This window comes from Panicum hallii, chromosome 7 (genome assembly GCF_002211085.1).
Source record: "Panicum hallii strain FIL2 chromosome 7, PHallii_v3.1, whole genome shotgun sequence".
Taxonomy (NCBI): domain Eukaryota; kingdom Viridiplantae; phylum Streptophyta; class Magnoliopsida; order Poales; family Poaceae; genus Panicum; species Panicum hallii.
In genome coordinates, this window is record NC_038048.1 from 37,211,484 (window position 1) to 37,229,713 (window position 18,230).

Here is an 18,230-nt window from a genome sequence, read left to right on the forward strand (position 1 = left end):
TATATTATGTCGGGTTTAAAAAACCTGTGGGTTTGCGGGTTCGGATGCTACGATCCTATACCCGTGACCACTGGGTACACCCGCGTACCCGCTGGATACAGATTATCACCCATTAAAAAATCCACATATATAGATATTAGTCCGTACCCGTACTCTAATAGAGTAAAAACCCGCCGGGTTTCGGGTATCAGGTACCTATTACTAGTACCGTATCATCATGGCGGGCTCACAGACACAACGGCGACGGCGCGTCTGGCCACGCCGGAAACTCGAACGTTGCCCCGCCTCCATGCCGCACGCTCCGGTGCCAATGATGTGACCACAAGCCGGTCTGTGTTTGCATTCTCGAGATACAGTAATCTGTGATCAGGCCATGAATGAGTATTAGTTCTGCGCAATAGGAGTATTGCTCAGCCGGGGCCGGGGTCCGTACGCCCTTGCGAAGTCATTGGTCCCATCTGCGGGAAATTTCTGGGACACGTATGTCTGACCAATCTTTTTTTTTTTTGAATCAGACAAGGGCATCTAGCGAAGAAACAGGGCAAGTGTGACACTTGCAATTTCATATAGTATTGCGACAATCAAGAAATCTAATGCTACACCGCTACTTGACTACTATCTTAAAGCATAGGAGTTTGAGCAGATGTTGTCAAACAAGGGCATCTAGCCCGGGTCACCCAGGTTCCAGCATCCAGCTAGTGCAAGCACTGAAGAAAAACAGAACGGAGAGCTAGTCATTGAAGAAGGAAAACAGAACGTAGTGTTTGTCATGGTTTGATGAAAGCAGCTAGTGCAGGCACCGAGTACTCTGTGCTCTTATGCACTCTCAGTTTAACTTTTTAAGTGAAACTTATACTGAGCCAGCGCTTTGATTTTGCTGTCCTAGATTGAAAACATCAATGAATAAAATAGGAGTACCAAATAATCTGATTAATGATTCCTACTGGTCCACAGTTTAACTATTGTAACCATTGAAGTTGGTGTAAACATCCCGCTCCCTTGATTCTAGGGAGAAAATAAAAAGGAGGTAGACAAACTATACCATGTACTCGGATCCCTTCCATCACAAAATGTAAATATTTTAGCTTTAAAAAAATGTAAATATTTGCCTTACTTTCTCCTATGTCAAACAATAATAGGTTTGACCAAGTTTATAGAATGAATAATAATATTTATGACATCAGATGAGTACCATATTAGATATATTATAAAATATACTTTTACAATTTAATTCTTTGATGTGGTATATGTTAATTGTTTTCTTTATAAAATTGATAAAACTTGGAATATTTTGATTTAGAACAAACTTATAAGTGATTATATTTTTGGACACAGAAGAAAATTAACGAAGAAATGCACATTTGTCTATGCAGACACAGTTTCCAGGGGCATCAATGGCTCCGAGTCCCAGCAAGTTTGCAATGAATTATTTACCATGAACAAATAAAATAAATGAAGAAATGCACATTTGTCGAGAATCACCGACGTCTCCAGCAAGTTTAGAACCTACAATAAGATAGCGACTTCTTTACCATGATGCAACTTAGAGGCTAGGACCTTAGCCCTTAACCATGGCCATGGACAAGGAAAGCCCATCTCTATCAAATCTCCATGGACGAAGCCACATCAGAACATCCACCCATGTATTTCCTGGTGGAAGAAACACACTAGCGCTGGTACTCACAACAGGGTTATTCGTCCTCCTCTTCTCAACACATCATCCTGCGACTTTCTACCACTATCCTATGCCAACAGACATCTCTCCTCAGGAGACGAAAATCGGTAAGCCTCTACTGAACAACATATATCTATCTGCTCTTTACTGACCAGCATATATTTATCTGCTCTTTCTTCTTCATGCAAAAGTGTCCCTTTCGTTTTCCTTTTCTTTTTCTGAAGCTTACTGGATCTTTCTTCGTTTCCAATATGATATAGCTGGGCATGAGATCCCAGCTCAATATTGTACATCGAGTTAAGATTTATCAAAGATTAGATAATATGCTTACAATGCCTGTGATTTCAAAAGCATATGTAGCCTGGCTATCTCTGCAAATTCAAATGGCTTCTTTTGCCCAGATAATCTGTATATAATGTTCCAGAGGCATTTGGACCTTGTAATGTTCTGCATCTCAGATTAGTTGATGAAAATGGGGCATGTGCAAAAAGAAAAAAAATCAAGACATTATAAAAACGCAGGTAAAAAACATGAACAAACAAAGTAAAATAGATCCCTTTGCCTCCAAAATTCGACCCAGTGCATGATAATCAAATGTAGTAGGTTGGCAATAACTAGCGTTTCCTTATAGTTTCACAAACAGCGTCTCTGCCAAAGAATTTTGTAAAAGAGGTAATTTTGCTCTGCTTTTTAGGTTATGAAGACAAAGTTTGCAATCTGTTCAATGGCTCATGGATCAGGGATTTCAGAGGCCCCATTTATACCAACTTTACATGCCCAACGATGCCAGACTCAAAAAACTGCGGAAAGTATGGAAAGCAAATGGATTATGTAAACTGGAAGTGGGTGCCACATGGTTGTGACATGGTAAGGTTTGAGCCTCAGCTGTTCTTGAATATTGTCCGAGGGAAGACAATGGCGTTCGCTGCAGATTCAATTGGACGGAACCAGATGGAGTCACTACTTTGTTTACTGTCTCAGGTGAGTAACCTTTGTTTTAGTTCTGCAAGATGTTAATAACATGTTTTAGTTTTTTATATAACATGTACCCTTATTACCAGTGACAGATTTGCACAGTATATATGATAGACCCAATGTTCTTGGACAACATTATCAGTGGGACCCTCAATAAAAAGTTTCCCCAGTCTGTTTCCTAGTTTGCTACAGATTTCCTTGCCTCTCTTCTTCTAGGAAACGTTAAGGAAACAAGCACAAGAAAGCCATTTGGGTGAAAATTCAGTTCCATCATATCAATTAGGCAATCCTAACATCTACAGATCTTTACAAATCCTCATGCCCACATTCATACAGTTGAGCGATCCAGATGATACTAATAGGCCAAAGTGGCTCAAGGCCTGATTTTGCATATGTGATAACCTAAAATCACATGACATTAACTCCCATGGTGTCATTGATTTAGTGTGGGCATGATAAGCTACCTTACCTTCATGCTGCAGAAAATTTATGATCGGCTATCTATATCGAACAATTTTTTTCTAAAGAAATATCGAATGAACTCTCAGAGGAACTCTACTTTATTTACCTTACATCTGTAGCAAACTTTATCTCCTGTTGTTGTGAAATTCAGAAATTATGATAAGAGAATCTAACTCAAACCCTATAAAACACTGCAGGTGGAAACTCCAATCAAAGTTTATAGTGACACTAAAGATAAATTTGTCACTTGGCACTTCAAATCCCACAATTTTACACTCATGGCACTGTGGACCAAATTTCTTGTAGAAGCATCAGAAAGAGAGATCAATGGCACAGAGGTTGAAATGCATGACATACACCTGGATAAACTTGATGCAAGATTAGCTGCAAACTTACATGAGATCAATATTTTAGTCATATCGAGTTCCCGATGGTTCTTCAGGAAGAATTATCTCTATGAAGGTGGGAAACTCATTGGATGCATATACTGCTCGGAGGATAACATCACAAGCATTGATGTCATTACAGCTATTCAGAGGGCGCTTAGAACGGCCCTTGGTAACTTGACCAATTGCCAAGAATGTGGACTGCAGTTAACATTAGTAAGAACAGCAACACCAGCACATTTTGAAAATGGTTTCTGGAATTCTGGAGGATATTGCAATAGAACTGAACCAGTGGAAAAAGGAGAAGCAATGACCAGGACAGTTGAGTGGGCAATAAGAAACGCGCAGGTTGAGGAAGCTAACAGAGCACAAAATGGAAGCAGACACAAGGGACAGATGAACCTAGAGATTCTAGATATTACCGAAGCTATGTCTATGAGACCTGATGCACACCCAGGGATCCATTGGAATAACAAGTGGATGAGGGGTTACAGTGACTGTTCCCATTGGTGTTTGCCAGGACCGATAGATACGTGGAACGAGCTATTACTCTCTGTGCTTAAGAAATATGGGAAAGAGTTGCAGAATCATCAATGATGCAAAATGACAAATCGAAGTACATTAGCATGTTAAACTAGCCAAGCCTAATTTTTAGCGGCTGGGAGGTCTTCTCGCTAATGTTAGTGAGGCCTTTTGCCAATTAAAGGTCACGACAGGTTTCTATTTCTTTTCTTACATCAAACTCAAGCCTTCTGTTATGTAGCAGAAGTTTTTAAATAATTTAATGATCTGATTAGCAGAGTAGTATATTTTCTGAAAACATGAAAAACTTAGCCTACTCTTATTCAATTTTTCATCAATTCGATCCATATGTAGTGAAGTAACTTCCACTCACTGATTGTATGGGCTATAACACCGAATCATGATATGTTACAAACGATTAAACTGTGAACTCATGCTCATGAGATTAGTGAGCGTATGGGCTATATTATTGAATCAACATTCGTTACAAGCATTGTCAACTCATTTTTAACTAAATAATTTTGTGATAGCCAATTAACGAATGACAATTGATTTTTCTCAAGCTATACACCAGTGAAAATATGTGACAAACAGAACCGTACATTTATACACAAAATTCAACCTCATGTGTACCTGTTGATCCTGTTGAACGTTTAGCGTGTCAAAATATTATCATCGAAGTCTTTGGTTGAAGACTCAACAACTGAAGCTTGGGGTAATTCCTTGCTCATCAAATACTTCCGCTTTTGAAGGCTCAGCCAAACCAAAATACTGTCAGTCTCGACAATGTTATATCCAGATTTCCTGTACATGTTGAATGGCACTTGATCGATAATTCTACAGTGAAGATATACACGTCTTTTTGCATCCATTTTGATGACCAAATCCTCACATGCCTTAAGAAGTTGTTTTCCGATTCCTCTCCTATGGGGAAAAACAAGGCAGACTTTAGAAAGTACTACAATCGACAAAATTAAACAAACATAGATGAACAAACAACTTGATATGGCATTTTTCAACCAACATATTATCTAACTCATACAAACATTCTGCGTCATGCACCAGAAGGTTTCTTCTGTTGCTTCCGTCATGCGTGACAAGATATTTCTTACAGCACATTATAGAAGTTACAACTAACAAGGAAGCACCATTTGCAGCCAACTCTTGCATCAAACTTATTTTCCAGAAGAAATAGGCAAATTGGTTGCCCGGTAAAGAGCACTATAAATCGTAATGCTATCAATTACCTCCTCAATGCCGTCTTCACAGTCATGTTACAGATGTACGGGAAGTCGAGCGGCGGGGTGGGCGTGGGCGGGGCCCCGGGCGCGCCCACCGCGTCGAACGACACCTCCGCCGTGCACGCCATCTCCCCTTCATCTTTACCCGCCCCATCTTCGCTGCCCTCATCTACGTCATCCTCCGTGGCGCCGGCCGCGTCGGCGGGGCGGTAGAACCCCACGAGCACCGCGGCGTGCGGCGCGAGCCCGCGGCGCTCGTGGAGGTACCTGCGGATGACGAACGTGAGGAGCTGCGCGTAGCGCTGGGCCGGGGCCCACCGGACGGTCTCGGAGAACGAGGAGGCCAGGAGGCGGACGAGCGCCTCGGCCACGGCGTCGTCTTCGGGGCCGCGGGTGAGGGCGCGCACGGTGAGGAGGCCGTGCGGGAAGACGTGCTCGTAGCGGAAGGCCGCGAGCTCGTCGAGCTGCGAGAGCGCGCGCGGCGATAGGAAGACGCCGGGGCCCGGGCTGCCGCCAGGGGAGGGGGCGGCGGCCGGAGGTGCAAGCCGGATGTGGCGCGGCGTGGGGCAACGGGAGAAGAGGAGGTGGGCGTGCCTGGAGACGGCGGGAGTTAGCGAGAGGAGGGCGGGCGACGCCGCCATCGGGGATGCCGATGCCAGCGCGGAGCAGAAGGGGGCAGGCCGGGAACTCGAGGGGCGATTTTTTCTTTTGGATTTCCTAAGCGGCTTACGTGGATAAACGTCAAACTTTTCCTTTTAAACGGCTTGTGGGCGACTGACTGACATGTGTGTGCCGCTAGCCTAAAGATGAGACTTTGGGCCGGGCTCTTTATACGTTGCCTGCAACGATAGTCTTTGGCCCAAACTGGAACGAGAAATCACACATGCCAACTTTTGTGAAAAATTTTCTTACATAATTTTGTGCCATAGTAGATGGGTGGCTCAAATTACATCAGGAAGTAAGTTGATAAATCAAAACTTGTAAAACATCGAATTAGTTTATCAGAAATGTTGAGTGTCGAAATGTGATAACGGTTTGGTGGACTGTTGAATTAAATTTTAAAAAGGTATTAAAACACGGCGGGCTAAATGGGTCTACTCGCTTAACAAGCATTGGGAAGCTACATAGAAATCACCATTGGAAATGCATGAACTCGAGAGATTAGAGTCCATAACTCGGAAGTTAATATACGTTGTCAAATCCGCAACTTTATTCGGATGACCTCTACCCCCATCATAAAACCTGTTCTTCCTCTTAGCACATGCCAGCCCTCCTTTATGTCATCTATTGAGTTTCGGAATGTTAGACTAGAATATTGTTGTTGTGATCGGGGAGGGCCGTTAGGGTTGATGCTTTAGTTTAGGAGTTGCCAAGAGGGCCTCCTCTCCCAATGGGTCTACAGGAGGGCAAAAGAAGGTCATCTAGCCCAATGGGCAGACCAAATGCGAGGTGATAGAGAGGTGACAATCAAGGGTGGCCCGACGATGGTGTGGCGAGGTGGGCTAAAAATTACCGGCATTAAAATGGGTGAAAAGTTGCATGTATTCAAGAAGTTGAAGATGGTGATGATGTGTGTCCGGGATCAGTTGATGGATAGAACCCCTTGATAAATCTTGTTACAACAGCTAGCTATGGCATGTCACAATGACATTTGTGGTTCCAACTTGAATTTTTATGAGGCGGACTAAAGGGAAAGAAGAATCCCCTCTCAATCCTTTTTTTTAATTTGTCTTTCCTCTTAGTATCCCTCACCATGTGTTTGGTTGGGGATAATTGGTGCAAGGGAGGGGTGTTATATAGAGGCTTAAATCTCTCTTGTTTATTTGTTAGGAGTGTGAGTTTTGGTAGGATGGGAAATGAGAATTTAGACTCTCAAGGGTCAACTCTCACCAGTCACTTCCAAAGTAGGGTGAAAATTTGACGAATTTTTGCTTCAAGTGGAAGTTGAATGCATATCTACCTTTTATCATGACTTATAATAATGCAATTTCCCATTTCAAAACTCATACACCAAACAGATGTCTAAATCCCCCCCTCTTAATATGATATTCCCTTCATGAACCAAATAAATGACTGTGATATTAATTCTCTCAGTCGATGCACACCACTTACTATGTCTCTTTCGCTGCCAGACGCACCCTCGATTCCTTTTGTCACATGGTAAGGTTTGAGACAAAGAGATAAGTTAACATGCAGCGATGCAAAAGAAAAAAATATAACTTCGTGAACAAAACATTGTGGAAGCAGAAGCAATATGCAGCACAATCGCCACACCAGAGCACGAAGATGCGTGGCGCTGCCGTGCAAGCAGCACGAGCAACCCAGGAGTCAGCAGCTGCCTCGTGCTCCTGTCTGCTGGACAGAAGGGCCCTCCTCTCTCTTTGCTCCGAACGTTTCCTCTTCACAAACCATATCGATCGGTTGATGATGTTCAGACCACCAGACCAATCTCATCTCGAGCACCGAAGCTGCCAACAAAATGAATCTGCATCAACAACCTTTTCCGGCTTGGCCGGACGCATAACTCACGCCCTGAACGGCTCGCCGTTGCAGTTGGCTTGGCACCCGTCGCTGTCCCTTTGTCGCGTCTGAATAAGCCCTGCATTCTGATGATCTGATCAGATCAGAGGACAATTTTGCCGCTGCTCCTGAACCATGGCAGACGCTTTACTGTTTCAACCAAAAACCGAACAATTAAACCGGCGCCCTTTTGGCAACTGCGAACCAGATCACTCAATTCCTGTCCGGCCTCATCCATGTTTTCTTCCGGCCGGACCAAAGAATTCCTCCAATTACTCCGATCCAACCTGTGCATTGCATTGCAGCCAGCCGGTCTCACCATTCAATTTCCTCTGAAAAAGAAGTCTCGCAGTTCAACGAGAACACGGCCCGAGCATGTTACCGTCATCAATCGGCAACCAGAGTCGCTGCACGGCGTGGATCTGCACCGACGGACGCTATAAATTCGAGCCTGCGAAAGGTGGTTGGATCTCGCCGGAAAACCTTCAATTGCCGGCAGCAGTAGCAGCGAGCGGCTGCTCTGAAGTCTGAAGAACAGCAGTCAGTCACGGTCAGAGCTGGTGTCTCGGTTGGCTAGCAGCTCTATATAAAGGCCGGGCCGAGGTCTCGCCAATCTCCAGGCCACGAGCTAGAGCATCGCCACCCACACTACACAGCTCGTAGCACGGGAGTAGGCAGAGCTCAGGTGCTAGCCAGCTAGCTAGGATGGCGTCCAAGGCCGAGCTGGTGGTGGAGGTGAAGTCCCCGGCGGACAAGCTGTGGGCGGCGCTGCGCGACTCCACGGAGCTGTTCCCCAAGATCTTCCCCCAGCAGTACGAGAGCATCGAGACCGTCGAGGGCGACGGCAAGTCTGCCGGCACCGTCCGCCTCCTCAAGTACACCGAGGGTGCGTATATATCGCGTAACGCCTAGCTCCGACGTGCGTGTCGATCTCCAGGCCTGCCGCCGACGGGATGTTGCTGCTGGTGCAGGGGTGCCGATGCTGACGTTCGCCAAGGAGAAGCTGGAGCTGGCGGACGACGAGAACAAGGTGGTGGCGTACAGCGTGGTGGACGGCGAGCTGGTGAACTTCTACAAGAACTTCAAGATCACGCTCAAGGTGTCCCCCGCCAAGGAGGGCGAGGCCGGCGCCGTCGTCAACTGGTCCATGGAGTTCGACAAGGCCAACGACCAGGTGCCCGACCCTGACGTCATCAAGGAGACCGCCACCAAGACGTTCCACGACCTCGACGACTACCTCCTCAAGAACTAGGCGGCGGGGGGTCGTCCACCCGCTGAGGCATCGGCGATCGGTCGCATTCAGTCGTTTAGCACGCTAGTGCATGTCGCTGGTGGTGGTGTCCGAGTCCGTGTTCGAGTTGGTGTGGTAGCTACGGCGGGTCGTGTCCTTGAACTGTCTCCGGTTGATGTTGCTGCAGCGATCATGTGCGTCTGCACTCTGCAGGTTGCAATTAGTCCCAGTCAATAAAGCTGTTCGTGTTCATTGTGCACTCGATGCTATCATCAGTTGCTTCAGACTTTATTGTGCACTCGATGCTATCATCAGCTGCTTCAGACTTTCTGGCCTTAACAGAGTTGGAACGCGAGACCATTTCTCTAGGTCTTCCAGATTATGTTGCAAGAACTGATTGTTATACACGGAGAAGATATCGCACAGAGAAGAGGCCTAGGCACTGGGCCAAAAGAGGAGTAGAGGACACCGCCGAACGCTAGGAACGCGGACAGAGCGCGGTCACCGCGACAAGGGCACGCAGCGCGCAGCGCGTGGTCACCACAGAAACACTGCGCCCCACGGCCGCGCGTGCAGCAGACCCAGCCACCACCGGGGCGCGCGCACTGGCGCGTACTCCTACACGCGAAGACCGGGCCGGAGCCTTACCGCACCGCGCCACCGAGCCGCGACGCGCAGAGAGCGGGCGTGCACGAGCGCAAGACCACCACGGCCACCGGGGATGCCAACGCGCACACGCGCCGCTGGCCGTGGCCGAGGAGCCGCCGCACGGGCAAGGCCGCGGTGGACCACCAGACGGTATTATCATCCACCAGGTACTTTGTCAGACGAAGGATTCAAGCTAGTATGTCTCCCACCGCCTGTACTGCTTTCAGCGTCACGCGCTGCATCTGCTTGTGGCCACCGGCAAGTGTTATGGTCTCGATCCTCCTAGGGTTGGTACTCATCATTGTGACTCAGTCGTCACGGCAGCGGCAGCAATGTGATTTGAAGTCAGGGTAGTACTCTGTACTCCGTAGAATACAGCGCCGGCATGGCCGCAATTACCATCAGTCCGTTGCAGACGGTGTTCATGGATGGCACGCAGCTCTCTGCTCTCAGCGCATCATAGCGACGTAGGGACAGGGGCGAGGCTTGGCACGGCGGCAGTGGCTGGACCGCTGGAGTAGCCTCACAAAGTTTCAGCCTTTCAGGGTCCATGGAGTTGAGGAATATAGAGAAGCGATACTTGGAAACGGTTTTAACTCGGATGGGATGAGACTGTTTCTGCATTCTCGGACCTACGACGTTTCTAATGGCACAACGCCAGAATTCCACATGATGATTAGGCTTGTTGCAAAGCTTAAGTTGCTTTTTCTCTTTTTATTTTTTTAAAAAAATCATGAGAAATTTTTTCCACAAAGTTTTGTTAAAAAGCTTTTAGAATTTTTTTTTCATATTTTTTAGAAAGCATGTTTTAAGTGTTTTGGAAAATTAGTTTGTGAAAGTCTATATGAAAATAAAGCTCTCTTTAAAAGTACCATGCTCATGCATGTGGACCCACATCACCTTTTTATAGAAAGTTTTTTTGGACTATGTGCTAGAGCTCTTCTCTAGAGTGCACTAAAAATCAACCTAATAGTTAAATATAATTATATTGACTAATATAATCTACAAATATTTTTAAAATCAGCAAATAGAGATGCTTTCTAGTTTCTAGTTCCAATGGATAGTAAATTCTACTTCATTTTCATGCTAGTGAATTCTGACCACACACAAATTAGTTATAACTCTTACATTCTATAAAATATATTTGGAACAGCATGAATGGAATATGAGCATTTATTTATTCGGACATAATTTATGTGGTATTTGGCTTGTTCTACTCACAATGTATTATTCATGTAATCTAACAATAAATTTTTGTACATCTATCTTTAGTTTTTACCATTGTAAAATAACTAAGCAGGACCTAATAGGAATGATTAAATTCAGAGGAATCTTTTGCCGTCCCTTTTGCCCACAAAACCCCCTCTTTTCACTTTTCAGGCTGCAACACAAAAACCCCCGGCCGTGACATCGCCGGAATCCCGGCCCTCACTGACCCCCGCCGCTATGTCTACGTTAGTGGCGGCGGCGGCGGCTCCCGCGCCGGGCGCCACGGCCACGGTGCGGGTATCCAACATCCCGCCCTCGGCCATCGCCGCCGAGCTCCTTGCCTTCTTCGACTCCGCTGTCGCCACCGGCGCGGCATTCGCATGCGAGATCGCCGCCGCCCACCGCGGCTGGCTCAGCCGCGGCCACGGCTCCGTCCAATTCGAATCCGCCGCCGCAGCCACCCGTGCAATCGACCTCGCGTCCTCCGGCGGCCTTCCTCCCTTCCTCGGCTCCCACCTCTCTGTCTCCCCCGCCCACGTCGACCTCCTGCCCCGCGCGCCCGATTTCGCCCTCCGCGCCCTCGGCTCGAGCCTCGTTATAGGCAACCGCGTAGCCGAGCGCGAGCTGGAGGTGGCCTACACCTGGGACGGCGTGCGCGCCGAGGTCATCCCAGGGAAGCGGCGCGTGGACCTGTACCTGAAACATGATTCCCGGAGCTACAAGCTTGAGGTTCTCTTCGAGGACATCAGGGAGTGCTTCGGGTGCAGCTTTGATGGGGCGGGCGCTATCTTGCTGCTGGTGAGCTGATGATACCGTTCTATTAGATGCGAAAGTTCCAAAACTTCGTTGCTTCCGTATGTGAGCTGAAGTGTGAGTGTGCGACCTGATTATTTGTTTCGAATTAATACATGACATGCTACATGCAGATATCTGATTGACATGCACTGTTATCAATCCTTATTTTCACCCCGTAGCCAGGAGAATGACCGAGTGATTGTGATAGAATTAGCTCAATATGCACATTGTTGAAAGTCAGCAAGTGAATCTACAGACATTGGACCTCAAATTTAGTAACATCCTAGAAGAATGAGATCATCACAGACTCGCGTGGCACAGAAGGGATGATTTTGCAGTCTTCTATGGCCACTATAGTGTATATTGTGTAGCAGCGTCCAAAACAAACACATTCTAGGTTATCATATGATCCATTTATTGCATATTCTAACCATTTCAATTTTCAATTACAGCTCAAAGACTTGAGATATGCACAATAAATGTAACCCTCATACAGGATAATGCATTTTACTTGAAACTGACAATTAACTTCATATTTGTGCAACCACAGTGGGGTTTCCTCTGCGTGTTATTTCAAGTATTTCTTGGAGCCGATCACTTAATTTTTTATTGGGAGGGGAACTGTTTAAGCTTTTTTCCCTTGTAGACTTTTCCAAATGAATATTCTTCATTCTTTACTATTAATATTAAGCTGCCCTGGTGAATACATAATATCTGCAGGATATAGATTTAATGCTTCTCATATTTCTAGATTATCAGTTTGTTTCAGATACAAATATTATTTGGGCCTCCTTTTAATGGATCTGAAGCTTGTTTGATAAATAAATATTATGCTTGTTTCAGCTGACTTATGCACCAAGAATCCACACCACAATTTCTGGGTCTACAATTAAATCAAGGTTCACAGATGAGCGTTTTCATGCATGCAAGGAGGATGCCAAGTTTGCATGGGTCAGAGCACTAGATTTTACACCTAATAGCTCTTTTGGGGAGTGTTCCACACTTGTGTTGAAACTGAGCAAAGCTGCACCAGTGTCTGATATTCTTGAAAGTTTACCCTTCTCAGGAGAATTAGGGGAACTGACCATTTCTTCGATGGATATGTTTGGTTCCTCCTCCAAAGTAGTTCCTCTTGTTGATTGCCCAAGTGGCTTTTCAGTACCTTACGAAGTTCTTTTTCGTCTGAACTCTCTTGTTCACATGGGGAAGTTAGTGGCCAGGCATGTAAATGCTGATCTGTTTAAGGTCCTCGAAGATCTACCAATTGATACTTTGAGGAGGATATTTGAGAAAATGAGCAAATTAAACTCTACCTGCTTTGAACCTTTGGAATTCATCAGACATGAGGCTCATAGCATGAAGATTAGTAAGAAAACCTTGCTGTCCAAGAAGGGTGAAGGTGAAGGAAAATTGATGAGATGTTACAGAATTCACATCACACCATCAAAAATATACTGTTTGGGGCCTGAGGAAGAAGTTTCAAATTATGTGGTTAAGTACCATTCTGAGTATGCTTCTGACTTTGCTAGAGTTACGTTCGTTGATGAAGATTGGAGTAAGCTTTCTCCCAATGCATTGTCAGCTAGAATTGAACAAGGTTTCTTTTCTACACCCTTGAAAACTGGCTTGTACCATCGAATTCTCTCCATTCTAAAAGAAGGATTTCGCATTGGCCCAAAGAAGTATGAATTTTTGGCCTTCTCAGCAAGTCAACTTCGTGGTAATTCTGTTTGGATGTTTGCTTCAAATAATTCTTTGAGCGCTGAGAGTATAAGAAGGTGGATGGGCCACTTCAAAGATATCCGTTCAGTCTCCAAATGTGCAGCTCGAATGGGTCAGCTGTTCAGCTCCTCCAGGCAGACATTTGAAGTCTCATCGTACGATGTAGAAGTAATTCCAGATATTGAAATCACAACTGATGGCACTAAGCACATATTTTCAGATGGTATTGGGAAGATTTCTTCGAGATTTGCCAGACAAATTGCCAAAACAATTGGATTAGACCCTAATAACCCTCCTTCTGCTTTTCAAATACGGTATGGTGGCTATAAAGGAGTCATTGCTGTTGACCCTACTTCCTTTTTCAATCTTTCTCTGCGACCTAGTATGAAGAAGTTTGAATCAAAAAGCACTATGCTGAACATTACAAATTGGAGCAAGTCTCAGCCATGCTACGTGAATCGTGAAATTATCTCTCTTCTTTCAACATTGGGTATAAAGGATGAAGCATTTTTGACAATGCAACAAGATGACATGCACGAATCAGATGAAATGCTAACAAACAAAGAAGTGGCTTTGTCTGTCCTAGGGAAAATTAGTGGTGCAGATACCAAGACAGCAGCTGAGATGCTGCTGCAAGGCTATGAACCAAGTTTGGAGCCCTACCTTTCAATGATTCTCAAAGCTCATCGGGCTAATAGGCTGACCGATATAAGAACCAGGTGTAAGATTCATGTCCAGAAAGGCCGTGTTCTTATTGGTTGTTTGGATGAAACAGGCAAATTAGACTATGGCCAAGTTTACATCAGAATTACAAAGAATCGCAAGGAGCAAAAGTACAGTGAGCAGCCATTCTTTTGTAACGATGATGGCAAGACAGCAGTAATTGTTGGAAAAGTTGCAATCTCTAAAAACCCATGTCTCCATCCTGGTGATGTCAGAGTACTTGAAGCTATATATGACCCTGGATTGGATGCTAGGGGCCTTATTGATTGTGTTGTATTTCCTCAGAGAGGGGAAAGGTATGTTATTCTGAACCTGAAAGATGACTATCTTAGGTTGTGGAGTTCTATTTCTTTGTCCATGGCTGTGATGCATCCTGTCTCTTTACTGAATCAAGACATTGGTCTTTGCTAGCACTGTTACCCATATTCTGTTAATTTCCAATTATGTAATTGGCAATTAACCATTTAGATTAATGCTGTCAATGTTTGCTTTATCCTTACTTGAAATCTTCAAATTAATTAGGCCTCATCCAAATGAATGCTCGGGTGGTGATTTGGATGGCGATCTCTTCTTTATTACTTGGGATGACAAACTGATTCCAGAGAAGGTAGATGCACCTATGGACTATACTGCAACAAGGCCACGCATAATGGACCATGTTGTTACACTTGAGGTACTCCTGAGTATATGCTCTTTTCTTAGCTCATTTTTCTTGATTATGTAATACTGTGGTTGTTTTCCTGAAGTTTCCTTTGGCTAATGCGGTAATGCCAGATTTTCCTGAAGTGTTTATATATTGCTGCATTTTTGTCTTGAGATGATGGGTTGAGGCATTTTAGTGATATAGATGGAGCTCATTAACCTTTTCATGTTTCTAAAGCTTTATGTATTTAGGGCATTAACTTCACTAACACTGATAGGGCAGTAACGAGCATATAGAACTGGCAGCTACCTTCAAATTCTAATCCATCCAGAATGATACTAAGATGGTATGTGCATCGGCATGTAGAAGTAATCAACGTATTTGAAAATACACCAAAAAAAGAAATTTTTTGAATGTTTTGAACCAGGTATATACTCAACATGCACATTTAAACAACTGCCCTTTTATCAAATTTTCCATCTCGCATGGTTAGTCTCACCTGAGTGAAATGTTACAACAAGAACATCTGAAATGCAGGAAATCCAGAAGCACTTCGTCAGTTACATGATAAATGATGCCCTGGGTGTTATCTCCACTGCCCACTTGATCCACGCAGACCGTGATCCGCTGAAAGCTCGCAGCCCCGAGTGCCTCCAGCTGGCCGCTCTGCACTCCATGGCGGTCGACTTTGCCAAGTCGGGTGCTCCAGCCGAGATGCCCCGGGCGCTGAGGCCCCGGGAGTTCCCTGACTTCTTGGAACGCTGGGAGAAGCCAATGTACATCTCCAACGGCGTCCTCGGCAAGCTCTACCGTGCAGCCCTGCGCCACGCGGAGAACGCGGAGGCCCTTTTGCCTGAGGCCCCGCCCAGCTGCGCGTACGACCCGGACCTCGAGTGCCCCGGGTTCCACGACTTCCTGGACGCCGCGGAGGAGCACTACGAGGCGTACGCCGAGAGGCTGGGCACCCTGATGACCTACTACTCGGCGGAGCGCGAGGACGAGATCCTGACGGGCAACATCCGGATCAAGCTCGTGTACCTGCGGCGCGACAACAAGCGCTACTTCGAGATGAAGGACCGGATCATCGCCGCCGTCGACGCGCTGCACGCGGAGGTGAGGGGGTGGCTCAGGGCGCACAGGGACGAGGAGGCGTCGAAGCTGGCGTCGGCGTGGTACCACGTGACGTACCACCCGGGCCGCCGCGGCGAGAAGCGGTTCTGGAGCTTCCCCTGGATCGCTTGCGACACCCTGCTGGCGATCAAGGCGGCCAGGAGGTGCCGCAAGCGGGTGGAAGACGCCGCCGCCGTGCCGATGGACTGCGACGCCTAGAGGGAAGGGCCGCTGCGCGCTGCGCCGGTGAAGTGAAATTGCGATGTGAGTGGTTAACTGGACTCTGACCGTAAGCTAATAAGATGGACTGCCTTGTGTTGTAAAAAAAATGTCGAGTGCAAGATTGTAAAAATGCTCTGGGGAATCCATGATGTGTCATCCTATTAGGTTTCACTTTAATATTTACCTGTGGGTGAATATAAAAATGCTCCTACCGTCTTGTTACGATGCCTACTTCGCAAGGGCTTTAGCGCGGTTGGTGGATGCCCGGATGTGGTCTTCTCGCGGGCGACGGGTTACTGTGTACGGGTGGGGGCAAAAGTTTGAAGATTTTCTTAACCTTGCACGAGAAGATTTTTTTTAATATAATGCTGTGGGGGCGGTCTTCCCACGGGGGTCAAAGTTTTTTTTACAATGCCTACTTTTCATAGGACAAACTTACTAGCAGTTACTTTATTTGTTTAATACAAAATCATAACCGTAAACAAGTGTTTTTTTAATTCGAACCGAATGACGTTAACTTGTCACGAAATTATACTAGTATTTCACTAGCAGCATAATTCTTGATCAAAAGCTTGTTCTAACGGGACCAAACAAGTATTATAAATTTAAACGGAGGGAGCCTATGAAATTTAAAGCTCAAGAGGCTACCTAGCCGGCTCGACCAGCATTGTTAATTGCCAGCCATGCTCCCATCATCACCTCGGGCACTCTTTGAACGGAATATGCGGAGCACCAGGCAGGTATGATTAGGCAGGTTAGCGAGTAAAATGGACAGCCGGTATATCTTAGGTTCTCGAACTTATAAAATGCATATTTATATGCTTAAATTTTTTTAATTGAGTAATTTGAGTTAATCTTCGTGCGTGGCATCTTGACTTGGCGATGACATGTGCCTGACACGTCGGACCCACATGTCAGTTGCATCTCCTTCACCCTCTCTCTTGGCCGCACCTCCTGCTCGCTCCTGCCCCTCCGCTCCACCCCCGAGATTGTGAGAGGTGAATGGCAGAGGCAGCGCCGGCGAGGGGAGGACCATGAGCATGAGGTGCGCCAGCTGGCACCCGTACGAGGGCGGCCCCGACGTCTGCGCGTAGAACGGTCCTCGCTACCTCCGCCCCCACTCTCGCCGGATGAAGCGGCCGACTTCGGCGAGCTTCCAGGAGCGGCAGTGGTGGAGTGAGGCGCTGGAGGTGAGCGGGTGGAGCGGCGACGGGCGAAGCTCCCTCGACATCCGGCGGGTGGACTCCGCGGAGGTGCCTACCGGTGTCTTGCGCAACGACGAGTCGACGACGGCGAAGGCAGCCACAGCAACTCCGCAGGGGACACGCTCTCGTCGCAGTCCCCATCGGCGTACCTCACTAGGGAGAGCCCCCGGTCGCTGACCCCGCGCCACGAGCGCTGCGGCGGGGACCCTGTGGCCGCCTCCTTCCTCCGGCGGCCACGCTGCACGATCCCTGCGAGCCAGGAGGGTCGGTGCCTCCGCTCCTTGCCGCCGCCATAGAGGACGATGACTGCTGCGCGCGTCTGCGCCCAGCCGTCAACAACAGCGAGCAGCGGCCAGCGGGCGCATGAATCCAATCGAATCGATCTGTGGCAGGCCTTGTGGATTGGATGCTTCTTCTCAAAAGGAGCAGCAGTTCAGAAAGGGATTGGATTGCTAGAGCGGTGGAATAGTTGCATCGATTTTGACTTGGGGATTTGATTTGCTTAGATTTTCTTTTGCTTCGGCACCTTGTTCTTGTTGCCCACGGGAGTTTTCGATAGCATCAGCAAGAACTTGAGCAGCTTCCACCGGGGGAGAGAAAGGAGATGGAGCTGACACGCGGGTCCCACGTGTCAGGTACCGAACATCGCCCAGTCAACGTGCCACGTACACGGATTAACTCAAGTTACGAAGATTTGGATATATATGACTAAGTTTAGGGACGTGAATGGGTATTTTAAAAGTTTGAAGACCTAGATGACACGGACACATTTTGATAAGGTTAGCTAAGCTGTTAGGTAAGACTAACCGAGGGCCCATTTGCTGGTTCGTTGGGACGACTGCTTGGCATTTCTTTTGGCGTGTTTTGGGCTTCTGCCCTCCTGGGGATCGTATAGCAGCCGGCGAACTGCAACCACTACTCTTTTACTGCTCCCTTCGTTC

At 46.7% G+C, this 18,230-nt stretch overlaps 3 protein-coding genes across 7 annotated transcripts; 2 read left to right on the forward strand and 1 right to left on the reverse strand.

The window, feature by feature from the left end:
- Positions 1-1,780: 1,780 nt before the first annotated feature.
- LOC112901697 lies at positions 1,781-5,980 on the reverse strand. Of its 5 annotated transcripts, none has more exons than XM_025970661.1 (3): positions 5,268-5,980; positions 4,654-4,944; positions 1,781-2,122 (listed from the first exon to the last, which is right to left on the reverse strand). In XM_025970661.1, the coding sequence occupies exons 1-2, from the start codon at positions 5,900-5,902 to the stop codon at positions 4,674-4,676; spliced, it is 906 nt and encodes a 301-aa protein (XP_025826446.1). In that variant the 5' UTR covers positions 5,903-5,980; the 3' UTR covers positions 1,781-2,122; positions 4,654-4,673. The 5 variants fall into 5 exon arrangements, with proteins under 5 accessions (XP_025826446.1, XP_025826445.1, XP_025826443.1 ...); XM_025970660.1 differs by lacking the exon at positions 1,781-2,122 and adding an exon at positions 2,534-2,678; XM_025970658.1 differs by lacking the exon at positions 1,781-2,122 and adding an exon at positions 3,521-3,683.
- Positions 5,981-8,382: 2,402 nt separating this feature from the next.
- LOC112900299 (MLP-like protein 423) lies at positions 8,383-9,271 on the forward strand. The gene is made up of 2 exons (XM_025969113.1): positions 8,383-8,667; positions 8,753-9,271. The coding sequence occupies exons 1-2, from the start codon at positions 8,487-8,489 to the stop codon at positions 9,031-9,033; spliced, it is 462 nt and encodes a 153-aa protein (XP_025824898.1). The 5' UTR covers positions 8,383-8,486; the 3' UTR covers positions 9,034-9,271.
- A 1,786-nt stretch (positions 9,272-11,057) lies between these two features.
- Positions 11,058-16,306, forward strand: LOC112898726 (probable RNA-dependent RNA polymerase 2). The gene is made up of 4 exons (XM_025967003.1): positions 11,058-11,667; positions 12,508-14,405; positions 14,632-14,782; positions 15,290-16,306. Exons 1-4 carry the CDS (start codon positions 11,107-11,109, stop codon positions 16,079-16,081), a joined length of 3,402 nt encoding a protein of 1,133 aa, XP_025822788.1. The 5' UTR covers positions 11,058-11,106; the 3' UTR covers positions 16,082-16,306.
- The last annotated feature ends 1,924 nt before the right edge of the window (positions 16,307-18,230 follow it).

Bases quoted from the DNA above. Each gene is read 5' to 3' on its own strand.
- LOC112901697 (XM_025970661.1), bottom strand. From the start codon at position 5,902: ATGGCGGCGTCGCCCGCCCTCCTCTCGCTAACTCCCGCCGTCTCCAGG. The intron at 4,945-5,267 runs GTAATTGATAGC...TTTTCCCCATAG, and splicing joins GTGAAGACGGCATTGAGGAG to GAGAGGAATCGGAAAACAAC.
- LOC112900299 (XM_025969113.1), top strand. From the start codon at position 8,487: ATGGCGTCCAAGGCCGAGCTGGTGGTGGAGGTGAAGTCCCCGGCGGAC. The intron at 8,668-8,752 runs GTGCGTATATAT...CTGCTGGTGCAG, and splicing joins CCTCCTCAAGTACACCGAGG to GGGTGCCGATGCTGACGTTC.
- LOC112898726 (XM_025967003.1), top strand. From the start codon at position 11,107: ATGTCTACGTTAGTGGCGGCGGCGGCGGCTCCCGCGCCGGGCGCCACG. The intron at 11,668-12,507 runs GTGAGCTGATGA...TGCTTGTTTCAG, and splicing joins CGGGCGCTATCTTGCTGCTG to CTGACTTATGCACCAAGAAT. The intron at 14,406-14,631 runs GTATGTTATTCT...CAAATTAATTAG, and splicing joins TTTCCTCAGAGAGGGGAAAG to GCCTCATCCAAATGAATGCT.